Raw genomic sequence first — 14,799 nt, forward strand, 5'->3', positions numbered from 1 at the left:
TAAATTCATTTTGCATCTTGAAAAAGTACATTAAATTTCCTTTCCATTGCTGTACATCACTATCTTTGTCAGTTATTGGGAAAAATAAAGGAAAGGGAAACCATTCAAAACGTTTATTTTCTATTTTGGACTTGTTTAATGGCAGTTTTTTATGTTTGGGAGATAAGAGTTAAACCATTCCTAACACTTGTAAAACCTAATGGAAATGTTGAATTTAGCAGTAACTAAAAGATAATATAAAGGATAAAGTTACCAGTTAACAGAATAAAAGCTGACTCTTAAGAAAATACTAACTATCATTGACTACTAGCATTTGCTAACACCAAAATGAAGAAAACCAAATTATACAATATATAAAAACTCAACATAATACTGTACTTGAAACATATAACAGCATCAGTTGTACTTTTCTTTGAAGAGAAGAAAGGTTGTATGTACATAAACATCCTTCAAACTATCAGAGTTTAGTCATCATATTCCTAAAAACACTCATCAGCAAGAGAAATACACCCAAAAAAAAAATTAATGGAAAGAAAAAAAAGTAAGTAGCAAAACCCTGGTGACCTCAAGAGTGTAATGGACCTACTCTCAGATGCACAAAGAAGGAAACTCATCAATTTTAGACTGTGGGAGCCTCCCACATATGAACAGTACTGCTGGTGGACTTACGTTTTTCTTTTCTTTGTTTTAAGAGGGACTAAAAAGTTTAGTGGAGATTTAGGACTGTTAATTAGGCTAATAATGAATTTTTATCAAGCAAACTTAAGATTAAATTAGGACAGACAGAATGCATTTTTAGTATATGCAATAAAAGTAGTGTACCTGGTACATTGTTATACTGAAGTTAAATTTTCAGATGTTTTATTTGTGTTAAGGAAATTTTATTACGGAACTATTTATTGTTTTAGTTCTAGTGCCTAGAACATTGCATTGACTTGTAAATTATTCAAGGTAGTTTTATGACCATTTACAGTATTTATATTTGCTGTCATTTTCAGAGTGGAACTGACCATCGTGATGCTCATATTTATAATGTAGCAGGGTTAGCTCATCATCGACTGATCCATCACCTAGGCAGCATCAACCAAGCAGTTCTTGTCTCAGGAGAAAGCGGAGCAGGAAAGGTTTGTGTTGTCTCTTTCATTATATAAAGTAAGAAAATTTTTTATGGTTGTCATTAAAAAGAAAATAGAGAGGGCAACACATTAGACTTAACTTTAGAATTGCTCATGAACTTGATGCTATATGTAAACTAACAAAAAGTAAAAATAGTTCCATGAATAAGTGATAAACAGGGTACATATTGTATTTATATTTTAGTTCCCCCATCAAATGGTTGATTGCTGTTATTGCATCAAGGAAAAAACTGAAATGAGTATAATAAACTTGAATGAATAAAAAAAAAGCTGTATATACAGATAGTTCCTGACCTACAGCTAAGCTTCATTGCTGACATCCAGTTATAACTATATCTTGTTGTTGGTTTGGAAGCTTCATGTACTATATAATTTAGCAGTGTCAACTACTGCTATACCTCTGGTAATGTGTATGCAAAATTTATTTGCTTCAAAACAAACATTACTTGTTCAAATGCAGAACAAACCTGGGTCTTAACTTATGGATAATTCTTTTAGCGGCAGTTGGAAACTAGTAAAAATAACAAACAAGAAAATGGTGGCCAAGAGGTAGGCCAATGGGCCTAGGTGGCAACTGCCAAGTTCCTTTGCTCATGTATCAAAGGAATGACTCCTTAGTTTCTTCTTAACCACCCTAGTAGGAAGACATGCTTTCTCTTGTCTCTCTGAAGCCAGTGTTTTTTACTTATTTGTGCTTGTGTTTGCTTGCGCTTTTGGGTGATTCTGTGTTTTTGTGTGCTGTGTGCTTTTGTGTGATCATGCATCCTCAAGAATCATCCCAGCCTCCAGTTTCTGTTGCCTTCCAAGTGTCAGAGGATGTGCCCAGGCATTGATGGCTATCCTTGCTCTGGTTTTTTGGCATCGGCTGAGGCTGATCCCCATTCTACGTATAGCCAATGTAGAACTAATGGTTGTAATATCACTAATCCATGCCCTGAGTGCTGTTCTTGGCCTCCTGAGCAGCGGAGGGTTTTTGCCAAGAAGAGGCAGCATATGAGGAAGTCGAAGGCTCCATCTTGGAAGGGGTTCCCTCCTTTGATGATGTGTCACATACTGCTTCTTGTTCTGCCTCCTCTTTGCCATATCCTCCAGTTGGTACGTCTTCTTTGGAAGATTTTACCCCTTCCCACTCTTTTATAGCTTCACCTATGGAAATTTTGCGAGAGGGGTCAGAAGACTTCCCTACTAATGCCTCCTCTGCTCTTTTTGGGGTACATCATCTTCTCCTTTACGAGCAGATGCGCCTCCATCTTGTTCTACCTCTCAGATTCCATTGTGCAGAAGATGGCTGGTCTCTGGGCTTCTCCATAGGCCTATCAGGGTTACCAACCTTGGATGGCTTGTTGTCCCACTACAAGAATTCATGCGGGCCTGAGTCAGCAGCCTTGTCAGTCCCCGTCCCAGTGGCTCCCCCCCTCCCATGGCCAGTTCATCAGCAGTTTCGACTTCCCAGCTGACTGCTCTGCTCTCATCCTGCTCGGACCTCCAACCCTTCTTCTGACTCCTTGGTTCAGGCAGTGGTTGATCGAATTCACAAGACCTATGGAAGTATTGTGCAAATGAAATGTCGTAGGATGCCGTTTCCTTCTTCTTCTTCGTCTTCCCCAGTTCCTGTCAAGCGGAAGCAAATTAGAGACTTTGTCTCTTCCATCTAGAAGGAAGCGTCTCAGACCTTCGTATTTTTGTGTTTCTCCCTCCTGACATCCATTTTTTTGATGTCAAGGATTTACGCAAATTGAAGAAGTCTGGGGTTGTTCCTCCCTCCGCCAACATTTATAGGAAGGATGATTTTGCTCCTGTTAAAAAGACTTGTCCTGCTGTTTCTGTACGTAAAGAGAGCTCTTCTGGTACACGTCCGCATCCCCTTCACCCTCCTTCACCACATTATCCTTCAAGTCCACGTTCTCCTAAGGATGTCCGGAGCTTACGTTCTGGGATTTGGTGTTCCAGGACCCCTGTCGTCCAGTGTAAACGTTCCTCTCATTCTCCTGATGGGACACATAGTAGGCGCTCCTGCTCCCACCTTTGGGTGGTTGGGCACGCTCATGTGGAAGATCACATTCGTGTTTCTGAGCATGACCGTGCCTGTACAGAAGAACACATCCGTGTTACAGAGGATGGCTGTGCTCCTACTCCAGTTCCTTTACAACCTGCTGGTAAGGAGCGCGGTATCAGCCCTACATGTCTGCGCGTAGGTTCTCGTTCATCTCCCTGTTCTCATCCCTCCAGAGCAGATGATGTTCATCTTTCCAGGTCAGTAGCTCATAATCGTTCAGTTACTCCCTCACATCCATGCGTAGACCCACGTCCTTCCACTGAGTTTGCGTGGTGTATTGGTCTCCCATTCTGTTGAGAGGAATGCAGCTCAAGATAGTTTCCCTTTGACATCTGCAGGTGTTCATTCTCCAAGGAAGGTTTTAGGTCCGGAAAGGGCCTACACTCAAGTCATAGCCAAGAATTTTTTGGATTCTTCCGAGTTTGTTAACAGATCAGGAAGGGACACCCAGGGACAGAGGGTGGAAGATGTGGAGAACCATGAGTTTTTTACTTCTTGCGGAGAGGTGGTTGGGTTAATCTGCGAATATAACAATCTTGTGCAAGAGGACGTGACAGGTTCCTTAGATTTTCCCACCGGAATAGCAGCTCTCCTTGGACCGAGGAAAGAATCGAAGATGTATGTTGGACTGCCCTATTCTAATCATGTGGAATATGTCATAGTCATGTAAATTCTCTCATCTCGGGACAGGACAATTCCTTGTGGTCTAGCAGAACGTTCAAACTTCTTCGTATTCCTCCCCTCAGCATAGATGTTTCTACACTACCCCTAATGTTGCACTTCCACCTCAACAGCTAGGTGCAGATGTGGCTTGATTGGCTCCTGGAGTTTCTTAGACCAAATTCAGCCAGAAGGTCCTTCCTTCACTTCTCAGAAAGCTGCCTCATTGGAGTCATCCGCCTCTTCTGCCTTCCAAGCAGTTTCTTGGTTAGACTTTTGGTCGACGGCGGTGGCCAAGATTTCGTCCTCTATTCTTGGTGATTCCAAAGATAATTATTCGTACCTTAGGCTTTTGCAGTTGGGCGGTAAAGCCATTTTGTATTTGGTTCATTTGACCACAACTATTTGGGTGAATATTTTGCTCAAGAGAAGGGACGCCACACTTGCCAAGGTCTCTAGATTCATGAGTTCGGATTCTGTGTTAGCCCTGATGGAAATGGTGACATCCTCAACACTTCATCTCTTTTCCCTAAAGATCAGTTGGACTTGGCCATAGATAAAGGTGAGCTGATAATAATGATGGGCTGGTTCATCAAGCCATCTCTGAGTCTTCTAATCCTCCTTGTCCTGGTACCTTGAAACCCAGATCATCGGCTCTGCTCAAGAAGACTGCAGTTGCCTCTTCATCCAGCAGGTCTGGGCAGGCTCCTGCTACAGCAACCAGCAAGAGTTCCCAGCAACGTCCCTTTCAGTCCCGTTCCTCTGAGCTGGCAAGAGGCTCTAGGGGTAAGGTGAGAGGTTCCAGGCATTAGGAGTAGGTGCCCCTCCCCACATAACAACACCAGTTGGGAGGAAGTGGCATCACTATGGGGGGCCAGGGGTACCTGCCCCCCCATTTAGATGCTTGGTCCCCCCTCTGGCTGCCCAGCTGAAATTCCCTTTGTAGCTAAACTTTAACCTGTTGGTTGTCAAAAGCAGAATTATAGTTATAGTTTTTTTTTTAACACAAATGACATGTTTGTTCATGATATTTTGTTCTAACTTAATGTTATCAACTTATGTATAATGTGATTGAAACCATAGTTACAGTTTTGAATAAGTGCAATGCAGTTTGCTATTGCTGCTTAGAGTTAGTTTCCAGGGAGAGGAGATGAAGAAGAGGGAGTGGGATAGGTTAAAATTTTGAAGAGATTTTGGAGGATCATAAGTCTTGTGCTATTGATGATAGGCACCATTTTGATATATTTACATGACAAGGATATTTTACTATTGTTGAAAATTAAAACTTGATAATAGAAATTAGGCTAGTGTTGAATATAAGGTTGTGAGGAAATTTACATTACAGTACAGTATTTGATACATTTGCATATAGTAAGAGTTGAAAATTAATTGAAAATTAAGCTGTATAATTTCAAATACAGGTTTACTGATTACTAATACTATTATTTTCCTTCATTCACATGGATATATACATTTGAAAATAGTATATTTTACTGATTACAGAATTGGTACATTAGTTTTGTGTAATTTGCTTTGTTAGTTTTGTGTAATTTTCTTTGGCCCCCCAAAAAATATCTTTAACCCCATGTAGCCCCCCCACTGATGGAAAACCAGCTGTGCCATTGGTGGGGGTTTGCATGGCGAGCCATTGGGCTATGTGGCGGGCTTTTGGGGTGGAAGAATGGGTAGTAGATGTCCTTTGGGTAAGGTACCTGCTACCCTTCAACTTTCCTCCCCCTCTTTTCGTTCAGCCTCTTCTTCACCTGATATATGCTCTTGTCTCGTTGAAACATCAAGCTCTCCAAGGCGAAGTAGCGAAGATGATGGAGAAAGGAGCAGTGGAAATGGTAGAGTGTTCTTCTCCAGGTTTTTACAGTTGGGTCATTCTCATTCCCAAGGCGACAGGCAATTGACAGCCAGTGATAGACCTGTCAACCTTGAACCTCTACATCAAGAAGACCCGATTCAGGATGGAGACTCCTTGAATGATGTTAGCAGCCGTCAGGGAGAATGACTTTCTGCTTTCAATAGACCTGAAGAATGCATGCTTCCAGATTCTGATACATCCTTCCTCCAGGAAGTTTCTCCGTTTTAGCCTGGGGGAGTCAGTTTTCCAGTTCAAAGTCTTGTGCTTCAGCCTCTAAACAGCCCCTCAAGTTTTCACGAGAGTATTCACCCTGGTTTCATCATGGCCCACTCCCTGGGAATTCGTCTTCTCAGATACCTTAACGTCTGGCTGGTCTTGTCGGGGTCTTGGTAAAACTTAATCTAAGACAGGGACCGTCTTCTTCAGTTTTGTTGTGACTTGGGCATCGTGGTCAATTTGGAGAAGTCGTATCTCGTTCCAGTCAGGAGATTTTTTACCTGGGCATGGTCATAGATAGTCTCATCGAGGGTTTTCAGACAGGAGAATGGAAGAGTTCAAGGCTGTAGCTCGGTCCTTCCTCTCAGAGTAGTCCCAGCCAGCTCGTCAGCAGCAAGTGATGCTGGGTATGTTAACCTCCCTAGAGAATTTGGTCCCTCATGGTTCTCTACATCTTCGGTCTCTGCAGTGGAGGGTAAAAGAGTTTTGGTCCCCTGCTAGGGATCCTCCTCATTTTGTAGTTCCACTGGCGCAGGAAGTAGGAGAGGACCTGTCATGGTGGTTGTACAACAGGAACTTGGCCATAGGGGTTCCTCTTCATTCTCCTCCTCCAGAGATCCCCCTGTTCTCAGATGCCTCATGCGAGGGTTGGGGAGCACATTTTGAAGGTCTTGTAACTACCGTTGTGTGGAATCCCCAAGAGAGGCAGCTTCACATCGACACTCTGGAGCTCAAGGCTGTCATCCTAGCTATTCAGCAATTGCAGGAGAGGGTGATGGGGCACTCAATGGTGCTCATGTCAGACAACATCAAGGTGGTGGCCTCTGTAAACATGCAAGGGGGGCTGGTGTCATGCCAGCTACACTCCCTGATGGTGCTCCTTCAGTAATGGCCGATAGATTATTCATTGGATCTCTCTGCATATCCTGGGCCAGAGAAACGTAGTGGTGGACAGTCTGAGTTGTCAGAGCCAGGTCATAGGGGTAGAGTGGTCTCTGCGCCAGGACAGGCTCTTTCATCTGTGGGGAAGACCCTCAATAGACCTGTTCGCAACGAGGTTCAACAGAAAACTAGAGGTCTTCTGTTCCGTGGTTCCATATCCATTTGCAGTGGTGGAGGACACCCTGCAACACTCTGGGACAATCTGGAAGTCTATGCCTTTCCTCCATTTTGCCTAATCCGTCAAGTTCTGAACAGGGTAATGGCCTCTCAGAACCTCAGAATGACCCTAGTTGCTCTCATGTGGCCCCATGTGGAGTGGTTCCCTGATCCCCTAACCCTGCTGTCAGAATCTCTTTAGAGGGGTTCCTCTGTGGCACAGCCTTCTGTGTCAACCCCACTTCCAGAGATTTCACCACTCAGTAGAGTCCCTATCTATTCACGGCCTGGAGACTATCCAGTATCTCCTCCGAGCAAGAGGCTTTTTTTGTAGGGCAGCGTCGGAGATGTCTGGCTATTTCAGAAGATCTTCCTCACCTGTGTACCAAAGCAAGTGGACTGTTTACTATGGCTGGTGTCATCAGCGGGGTCTCTCTCCAATCGGAGCTTCTGTTCAGCAGGTAGCATACTTCCTCGTTTTTCTCCGCAGAGAGAAACAACTTTCCATGTCTTCAGTTGCCTTGAGTGCAGTTTTATGAATGAAGGATGAAGATCTTTCTTCTTCGTGGGAGATCTCAATACTTCTCAAGAGCTTTGAGCAGTCTTGTCCTCCAAAAGAGCTTAGACCAACCCAGTTGGACCTGACTTTGGTACTGGGCAGCCTCACCTGTGCCCCGTTTGAGCCTCTGCATTGTGCATCAGATAGGAACCTGACTCTCAAGATGGTTTTCCTGCTGGCTGTGGCCTCCTCAAAGCTAGTTGGTGAACTCCATGGCCTATCTTGTGATGTCAAGCATACGAGGGGTCTGGCGTCTGTAGCCTTCAAATTTGTCCTGGAATTTGTGGCCAAGACCCAAAATCCTTCTTGTCATGATGACAGGTTTGATTCATTCTCAATTCCGTCTCTTAATGACTTTGTTGATAATGATCTGGACAAATTACTCTTTTGCCCTGTCAGAGCACTACACTGCTACCTAAAAAGACTTGCCATCTCTGAATGGGGTGCCAAAGACTTTTTCCTTAGCACTGGCTGGAACAAGAACAAAGTGTCCAAGAATATGATCTCCTTTTGGCTGCATGAGACTATCAGACAAGCCTATGGTTCAACTTCATGCTCCAATCCTAGCACAGTGCATGCAAGAGCACATGATGTTAGAGGGCTAGGCCTTTTTTGGCATTTAAAAAGAACTTGACTGTTCAAAGGATTTTGAAGGCTGGCACATGGCTTTGTCAGACCACCTTCACTTCCTTCTATCTGCAGGATGTTGCTCACAGGTCCTTGAACACTTTTTCCTTGAGTCTGGTGGCAGCTGCTCAACAGGTTGTTTAACTCATCCAGTGCCCCTAGCAGGACAGTTTGTATCTTACCTAAGATGATGGTGTGAAAGTGAGAATGAATGGAATGGCTGGTCTCTTCCAGTTTCCTTCTTTTCTTCTCTACCTGGTGGACAAAGAAATCATTCCATCATGTGCTGGATTGGGTCTGATGCAAATGAGACTGTGGCCTTTTTGTTTAAGTTTTGCTTATTCTTGCACGAATATAAATTTTTGGCAAAAGCAAGTCCCTCCTCTCTCTAGCAAGGGGAGAGAGGATTGATAGCAAACTATTGCTGGCCACAAAGGTTTGTTATCTACAGATATAGTTCTTTAACCTCCTCCTACATTGTTTCATCACATTGTAGGGAATCCCAGAAGTCTGACCGCTAAATAATCACTTATTTATTATGTCAGAGGCTTTCTCTCCCTTCCACAGGCTCCTATAAGCCAGGAAGAGTTACCAGACATGGTGAACCTCCAGTTGGTTCCAGACTCTTTCCTCCCTCCAAAAGTGAGTCTGTCCATAAGCTAAGACCAAGGTTTGTTCCGCATATGAACAAATGACAAATTTATTAATCAATTTGTATTTTTCATAGCTAACAAACTGTGTTCTTAACTTATATGGCCCACCTTTAGCCACCCCTCAATCAAGTTTCCTGGGATGGAAGAAACTGAGGCATCATTCCTTCGATACATGTGCGAAGGAACTTGACGGTTGCCTATCGGCCTACCTCGTTAACATCAATTCCTTGTTTGTTATTTTTAATGGTTTCCAGCTGATACTAGAAGAATTATCCATAAGTTAAAATCGCAGGTTTGTTAGCTATGACAAATACAAATTGATTAATAAATTTGTCATTTTTATGTAGCTTATTTGCACATCATTCCAGACTCTATGTTCTGAATAAAGAAGAATGTTAGAACTCTGAAGCATCTCAAGAACAGCTCTTATGCCACTGGCTGCAAGGGTTTCAAACAGCAAACTGGCACATTGACGTGTGTATTCTGACTTAGCCTTGGCTTACAGATGTTCCCCAGCCATTTGCTAGTTGTGGAAATATTCTTAATTGGTTTTCATGTATTGTTTTTTCCATTATTATTTCATGACAACATTCACTTTGTATCAGTTCAGTGGGTAGGATAAGGGATTTTCCAAGAATTACTATATTCCAGGTGTTGAAATTAATTGCTGAATTGTGTGTTACTTGGTCATCCAGTTGAGTAGTTCAGTGTACAGTAAGTATACTTTATTCTGCTGGAGTTGCTCTCATTGTCTAATTATTTACCTGTTCTTTTATTATTTTATTTACAACTCTCGCAGTTTTCTGTGGTTAAGCATTCATTTTCCACATCTGGTTTCTTTCCTTCTTTGGTTAGGAGTGCATTGTTGTTAGTGAATTTCTGTGCAGTTTGTGTTTGCCTTGGGGAAGTTTTTCTTTGTTTTGCCAGAGACTGTATTATTTGTACTTTGATCTTGAACAGTTTTTGGTGTTGATGGTAATATCAGGATTTATTTATTATGTTATCAGTACTTATGTATATTGAAATACTGTCAAATACTTGCTGTTAGATATTATGTTTCTTGTGTCATATAATAAATCTCTTACATTTCAACGGTGCAAGCTGATATTTATTTTCTTTCATCGTGCCTTTCACAATGTAATCATGCCACAGCGTTAATGTACAAACTTACCAGGTAAGCTTTGCAAAAGTTTCATGGCTAGTTCTGATAGAGAGCCTCATTATTTTTGCAACTCTTGCCTTGGTTAAATATATTTTAAAAATAACATTAGATTTGTATAGAGTGGACTTCATAGTAATGTTCTTTCTGTTTGAACAGCAAATGGTATAATCTGGTTTCCTTCCACCTTCATCTCTTAGGCCTTCCTTTTCTGATAGAGATTATTGACAAACATCTGCAGTCCCTGCCTTAAGAGCTCAATTGAAAGATTTTCCGTGCCTCATACTTGCATGAATAACTTTAGAGCATCCATCATTTGCTAGGGGATCAGCCACCCATCCTTGTCACTTTTCTTGTACCATAGAATCACAGGACTCTCTACCACTTTCATTGATTACCACTTTCATTTTGAAGGCCTATGAGGATGATCCATCAGAGGCAGCTTCTAGGATGAAAGTACAGGGTCATGAGATCTTGGCTTTGTCACCTTATTGCTTTTGTAAGATCTGAATGTGGACGAAGTCTCCAATACTGACTCTTGGCGAAGTCGGTCAACATTGCGTGATGTTCTCTCTATTACTCCTGTGGTTTTGACTCTCACAAATTAAAATTCTATCTTGGAACAGGAGTGACAAGGCCTGCTTGTCATTCCTGCTCCAGGATAGAATTTTAATTTGTGAGAATCATTCTAAGGATAACTCTTCCTTCCTTCCTTGGCAATTTTTTGGTGACTATTCACTGCTATGCTTTAAGGATTGGATTAAGTTAATATGGATTTTTGTTGGAATTTAACCTCAAATACTAATTACCTATTTTACCTAACGAGGTTCCTTTCTATCTCTTGACCCTTGCTAGTCTTTTGGGATTTTTGATATATATTCAAGTGGAAGAGCCTGCCCTGGTTGCAGTTGGATCCTGTTAAAGATCTTCCTGAAGACTGGGATTACCAGCACTGATCCCTCCAGGTTCATTAGTTATTGAATCTTTGTAACCTCACAGTAGGTTCAGGCAAAACAATAAGTTAGCCAGGGTGCTGTTCCAGACCCTGCAGCCAGTGGAACATAGGCTGTTAATATTTCTCATGTTCTGCTTTGAAGGAAATGTCTGGAATTTAAACACAAATAGACTATGTAAAATTAACAGGTTTGTATGGAAAAATTTTGATTTCGAGTCTTTTTCCAAAGGTACTTATTTTTCCTCAGAAATTTGGTCAAGTGTTAATTCATTTATGTAGACTGCTTCACCAGTAGGTGACAAGCCTGGTGATTTTAATTCAGAAGTCAATGTAAACTAATTTTTGAAATAAATACAAAAAGCATATATATTTTATCAGTACAACATTAACTTAAGAAAAAGATTTTTCTGAAAATGAGCAGTATCTGTAAAATATGGTCAGGTAATGTTAATGTACTCAAACCAGCAGAAATGGAGATATTTGTTGAAGTCTTGAATTTGTCATGAAATGGCTTAGGTTTGATGCTATGAAAATGATGAACATCATACATTGAATTCTAATAAAAAAAAAAGAGTAAATACAAAAAGAAAGAGCAGTCCGAAAAGTAGTAGTTATGGAAGTGGCTGGATGAAGAACAGCAGCAAGGTTCAGTAAATTATAGAAAAAGGTCACAGATGAAGATAGAATGTGCACAGGACAGAAGAGAGTGGAGACAGCTTATTTCATATCTAGCTCCATAAAGGGAAAAGCAGATGTAAAATCTTTAATCAGTGATGATGATGATGCAAATGTTAGTGTCAAATGAACTCCATAACCAATATGCATCTGCTGCCCTTCAACAAGTATACTTGCTTTTATTGTAATTTTTTTGTTTATGGATTTTGTGAAATGTATTTGTTGTTTGGGGAAATACATCTATTTAGAAAAACCCTTTAAAGGTTTTTGTGTTAATTACATAATATTTTTGCAGACTGAATCAGCTCGATATATGTTAGGTTATTTGACCCACATTGAGGTTAATTATCAGTCAGTACCAAGATCACCTCTAAAAGGTGTATGGAAAGACAAGGAGCCACAGGATATCCAAGAAAGGATCCTTGCCTCTAATCCAATTCTTGAAGCGTTTGGGAATGCAGCCACCTTGCGTAACCACAACTCTAGCAGGTTTGTCCATTTGAATACTCTGTTTTGTCTCCAAATAGTGTAGCAATTCATTTTATCTGAAATCATAAAATTTTAGACTTTCCCCAGAATCACAGCTTTTAATGTTGCTCTTGACATCAAAACATTGTCTGAACCTCAGAAATCTTGTAGTTAGAACTTAAGATACTCACCATTCACTGAAGTGTTAGGTGTTCTCCAACAAGTCCATGTAAATTGAAAATGGTAAGCGAGCCATATCCTTACACCATGATTTAAGAACTCTGTTGTGCAGCAAAGGTACAAGTAATAAAAGGCTTTTCAAAAATTTTTTCATAATACATTACATTTTTCACAGTACATTACATATATGGCTTTTGAAGTCATAAATGTAATTATCACCTCCCTGTAGTAAGAGAACATCATCCTTCTAGAATAATGCTACCATCCAAGTTGTATATCCATTTTGATAGCGTAGTCGCTTGTTTCATCCTCAAGGAGTTACCTTCCATGGTCTACCAGAGCTCCATGGTGACCAAACTAATATCAAAGAATTCTCTTCTGGTTGGTCTTTTTGGCCAGGTATTGTGTCGTAATGATTAACATTATAACACGTGATGGAGTATGTAATGGGCTCAAAGTTAAGAGGGCACTTTCCCATGTCTTCAGCGAAGCTGAACCCAGTTTTTCCAACATCAAAAAACCTGCAAGGAAGAGAAGTGACTCTTTCATATGCGTGTCTGCCCTCTTGTTTACAACTGGGCCATTAAAGACCAAGGGGCCATTACTCTCTGTTGGTCTATAGCGAATGGTTTACGTCATTACCAGCGCTCCGAAAAAATTCCACTTTTTTCTCTGATTTCATTATCAAGGATCATGGAAACATCAAAAATAGCGAGTTAAGCCATTAATATTAAGTTCCAGTTAAAAGTTTCAGTTTTAAACTTTTGTAATTGATAATTTGTGTGTGTGAAAGCCGGAACCCGGCTCATTGATTGCTAGTTTCGTAAAGTGAAAATTGTTTTAAATTCTAAACTAAATGTTTTAACTAAAAGAAATGTTCCACAACTTATCATTAATATAGAAAATCCTTTCAGATTATATGATGCCAACAATAATCTAGGAAGTAAGTGAGAATAATTTAGACTAAATTAATAGTGGATGTTGTCTGTAGCCTATGTCCTAGGATGACGTATCCTTAAGTGGCCTAGCTTAGACCAAGGATCAGATAATAACAATATCTGGGCAAAATAAATTGATAGCCTAACAATAAGGCTACATATTAGCATAATTTTTTCCTTTTATATAAGCCTTTTAGATAATCCAGGACTAGGCATTACTTTGTATTAAGTTAAGTGATAACTTTTTACAAAACATCGCATTTTTAGTTTAAATTGTTAGCCTAGACCATGTAACCTAGGACTAGATGAAATAGTAATCTGTGCTGGATGAGATGGTAACCTAGCCCTAAGTGTGAAGTAATTAATCCGGATTAGACAGTAGCCTAGATTAGAGGAAGTTATAACCTGGCTATAAGATTACACATTAATGAGTTACTGTTTTATATGGTAGACCAAATAGCCTAGGATTGGATATAAATAACAACCTGGATTTGGCAAAAAATAGTAGACACATTAGTAAGTTTCTGTTTTTATAAAGCCTATATATATTTAAGAGTGATCTATAATAATCTGGATTAGGCATTACCCTGTACTAGGCTAACGAAGAACAAATAAGCTTCTGATTATGTATAAACACTATCCGAGGCTCAATAAAATAATCTATTTTTATACGATTCAGTAGCTTATCTGTGAGGCTACATACTAGCAGGGTCTTCTGTAGCCTATATCCTTAAAGGTGATATAAACTTAGAACAGATTAAGTAGGAACCCATTTTTAAGGAATATCCTGCTATTAGCTTAAAGCAGCGATACCTGATTATCAGATAAAGGGTAGTATCGGCCACATAAAACAGAAAACCAGATTATAAGAGAATTATTTTCTGTATAGTTTATATCCTTAAGTTTTAAATAAGTTTAGAATAGGCAATGGTCTAGAATAGGTTAAGCGAGAACCTTCTAAGAAATCCACTATTCTTACCTTAACATTGATTATACTAGAAGAATTAACCTTAGCTATATAAAACAGTAGCTTGGGTTAGTTAAAAAAATTAATTGATAGCAGTAAGTCTGAATGGCATGACAAGTAGAATTAAAAATTTCATACAGCCCTTGTGAAAGGACTAAGTGTATAAGTACTACAGCCATATACAGGTATGAAAACTAACCTAAACCTTAGAGTGTTGAAGTTTACATAGATATTTAACCCTTAAACGCCTGTTGGACGTAGCAAACGTCGACTAAAATTGTCTGTTGAATGCCGAGTGGACATAGCAATCGTCGACTACAAAAAATTTCAACCTTCGGTCAACTTTGACTCGACCGAAATGGTCGAAAAACGCAATTGTAAGCTAAAACTCTTACATTCTAGTAATATTCAATCATGTACCTTCATTTTGCAACAAATTGGAAGTCTCTAGCACAATATTTGATTTATGGTGAATTTTTGAAAAAACTTTTTCTTACGCCAGCAAGAGTAACTCGGACGAAAATTTCAGAAATTCTTTCGTCATTTTGTCGTAATTTTTGCACTGTTCTATATTAGCCGTTACAT

The 14,799-nt window shown here is 40.1% G+C and overlaps 1 protein-coding gene across 1 annotated transcript in view; it reads left to right on the plus strand.

Moving 5' to 3' along the window:
• The window catches only part of LOC136837008 (unconventional myosin-XIX-like), a 161,714-nt gene that overhangs the window by 47,983 nt on the left and 98,932 nt on the right, over positions 1-14,799 (plus strand). Inside the window, exons 5-6 of the mRNA XM_067101539.1 lie at positions 999-1,124; positions 11,957-12,150. Coding sequence (XP_066957640.1) covers positions 999-1,124; positions 11,957-12,150 — 320 coding nt within the window. The remainder of the gene's footprint in view (positions 1-998; positions 1,125-11,956; positions 12,151-14,799) is intronic.

This window comes from Macrobrachium rosenbergii, chromosome 57 (assembly GCF_040412425.1).
Source record: "Macrobrachium rosenbergii isolate ZJJX-2024 chromosome 57, ASM4041242v1, whole genome shotgun sequence".
Classification (NCBI taxonomy): Eukaryota; Metazoa; Arthropoda; class Malacostraca; order Decapoda; family Palaemonidae; genus Macrobrachium; species Macrobrachium rosenbergii.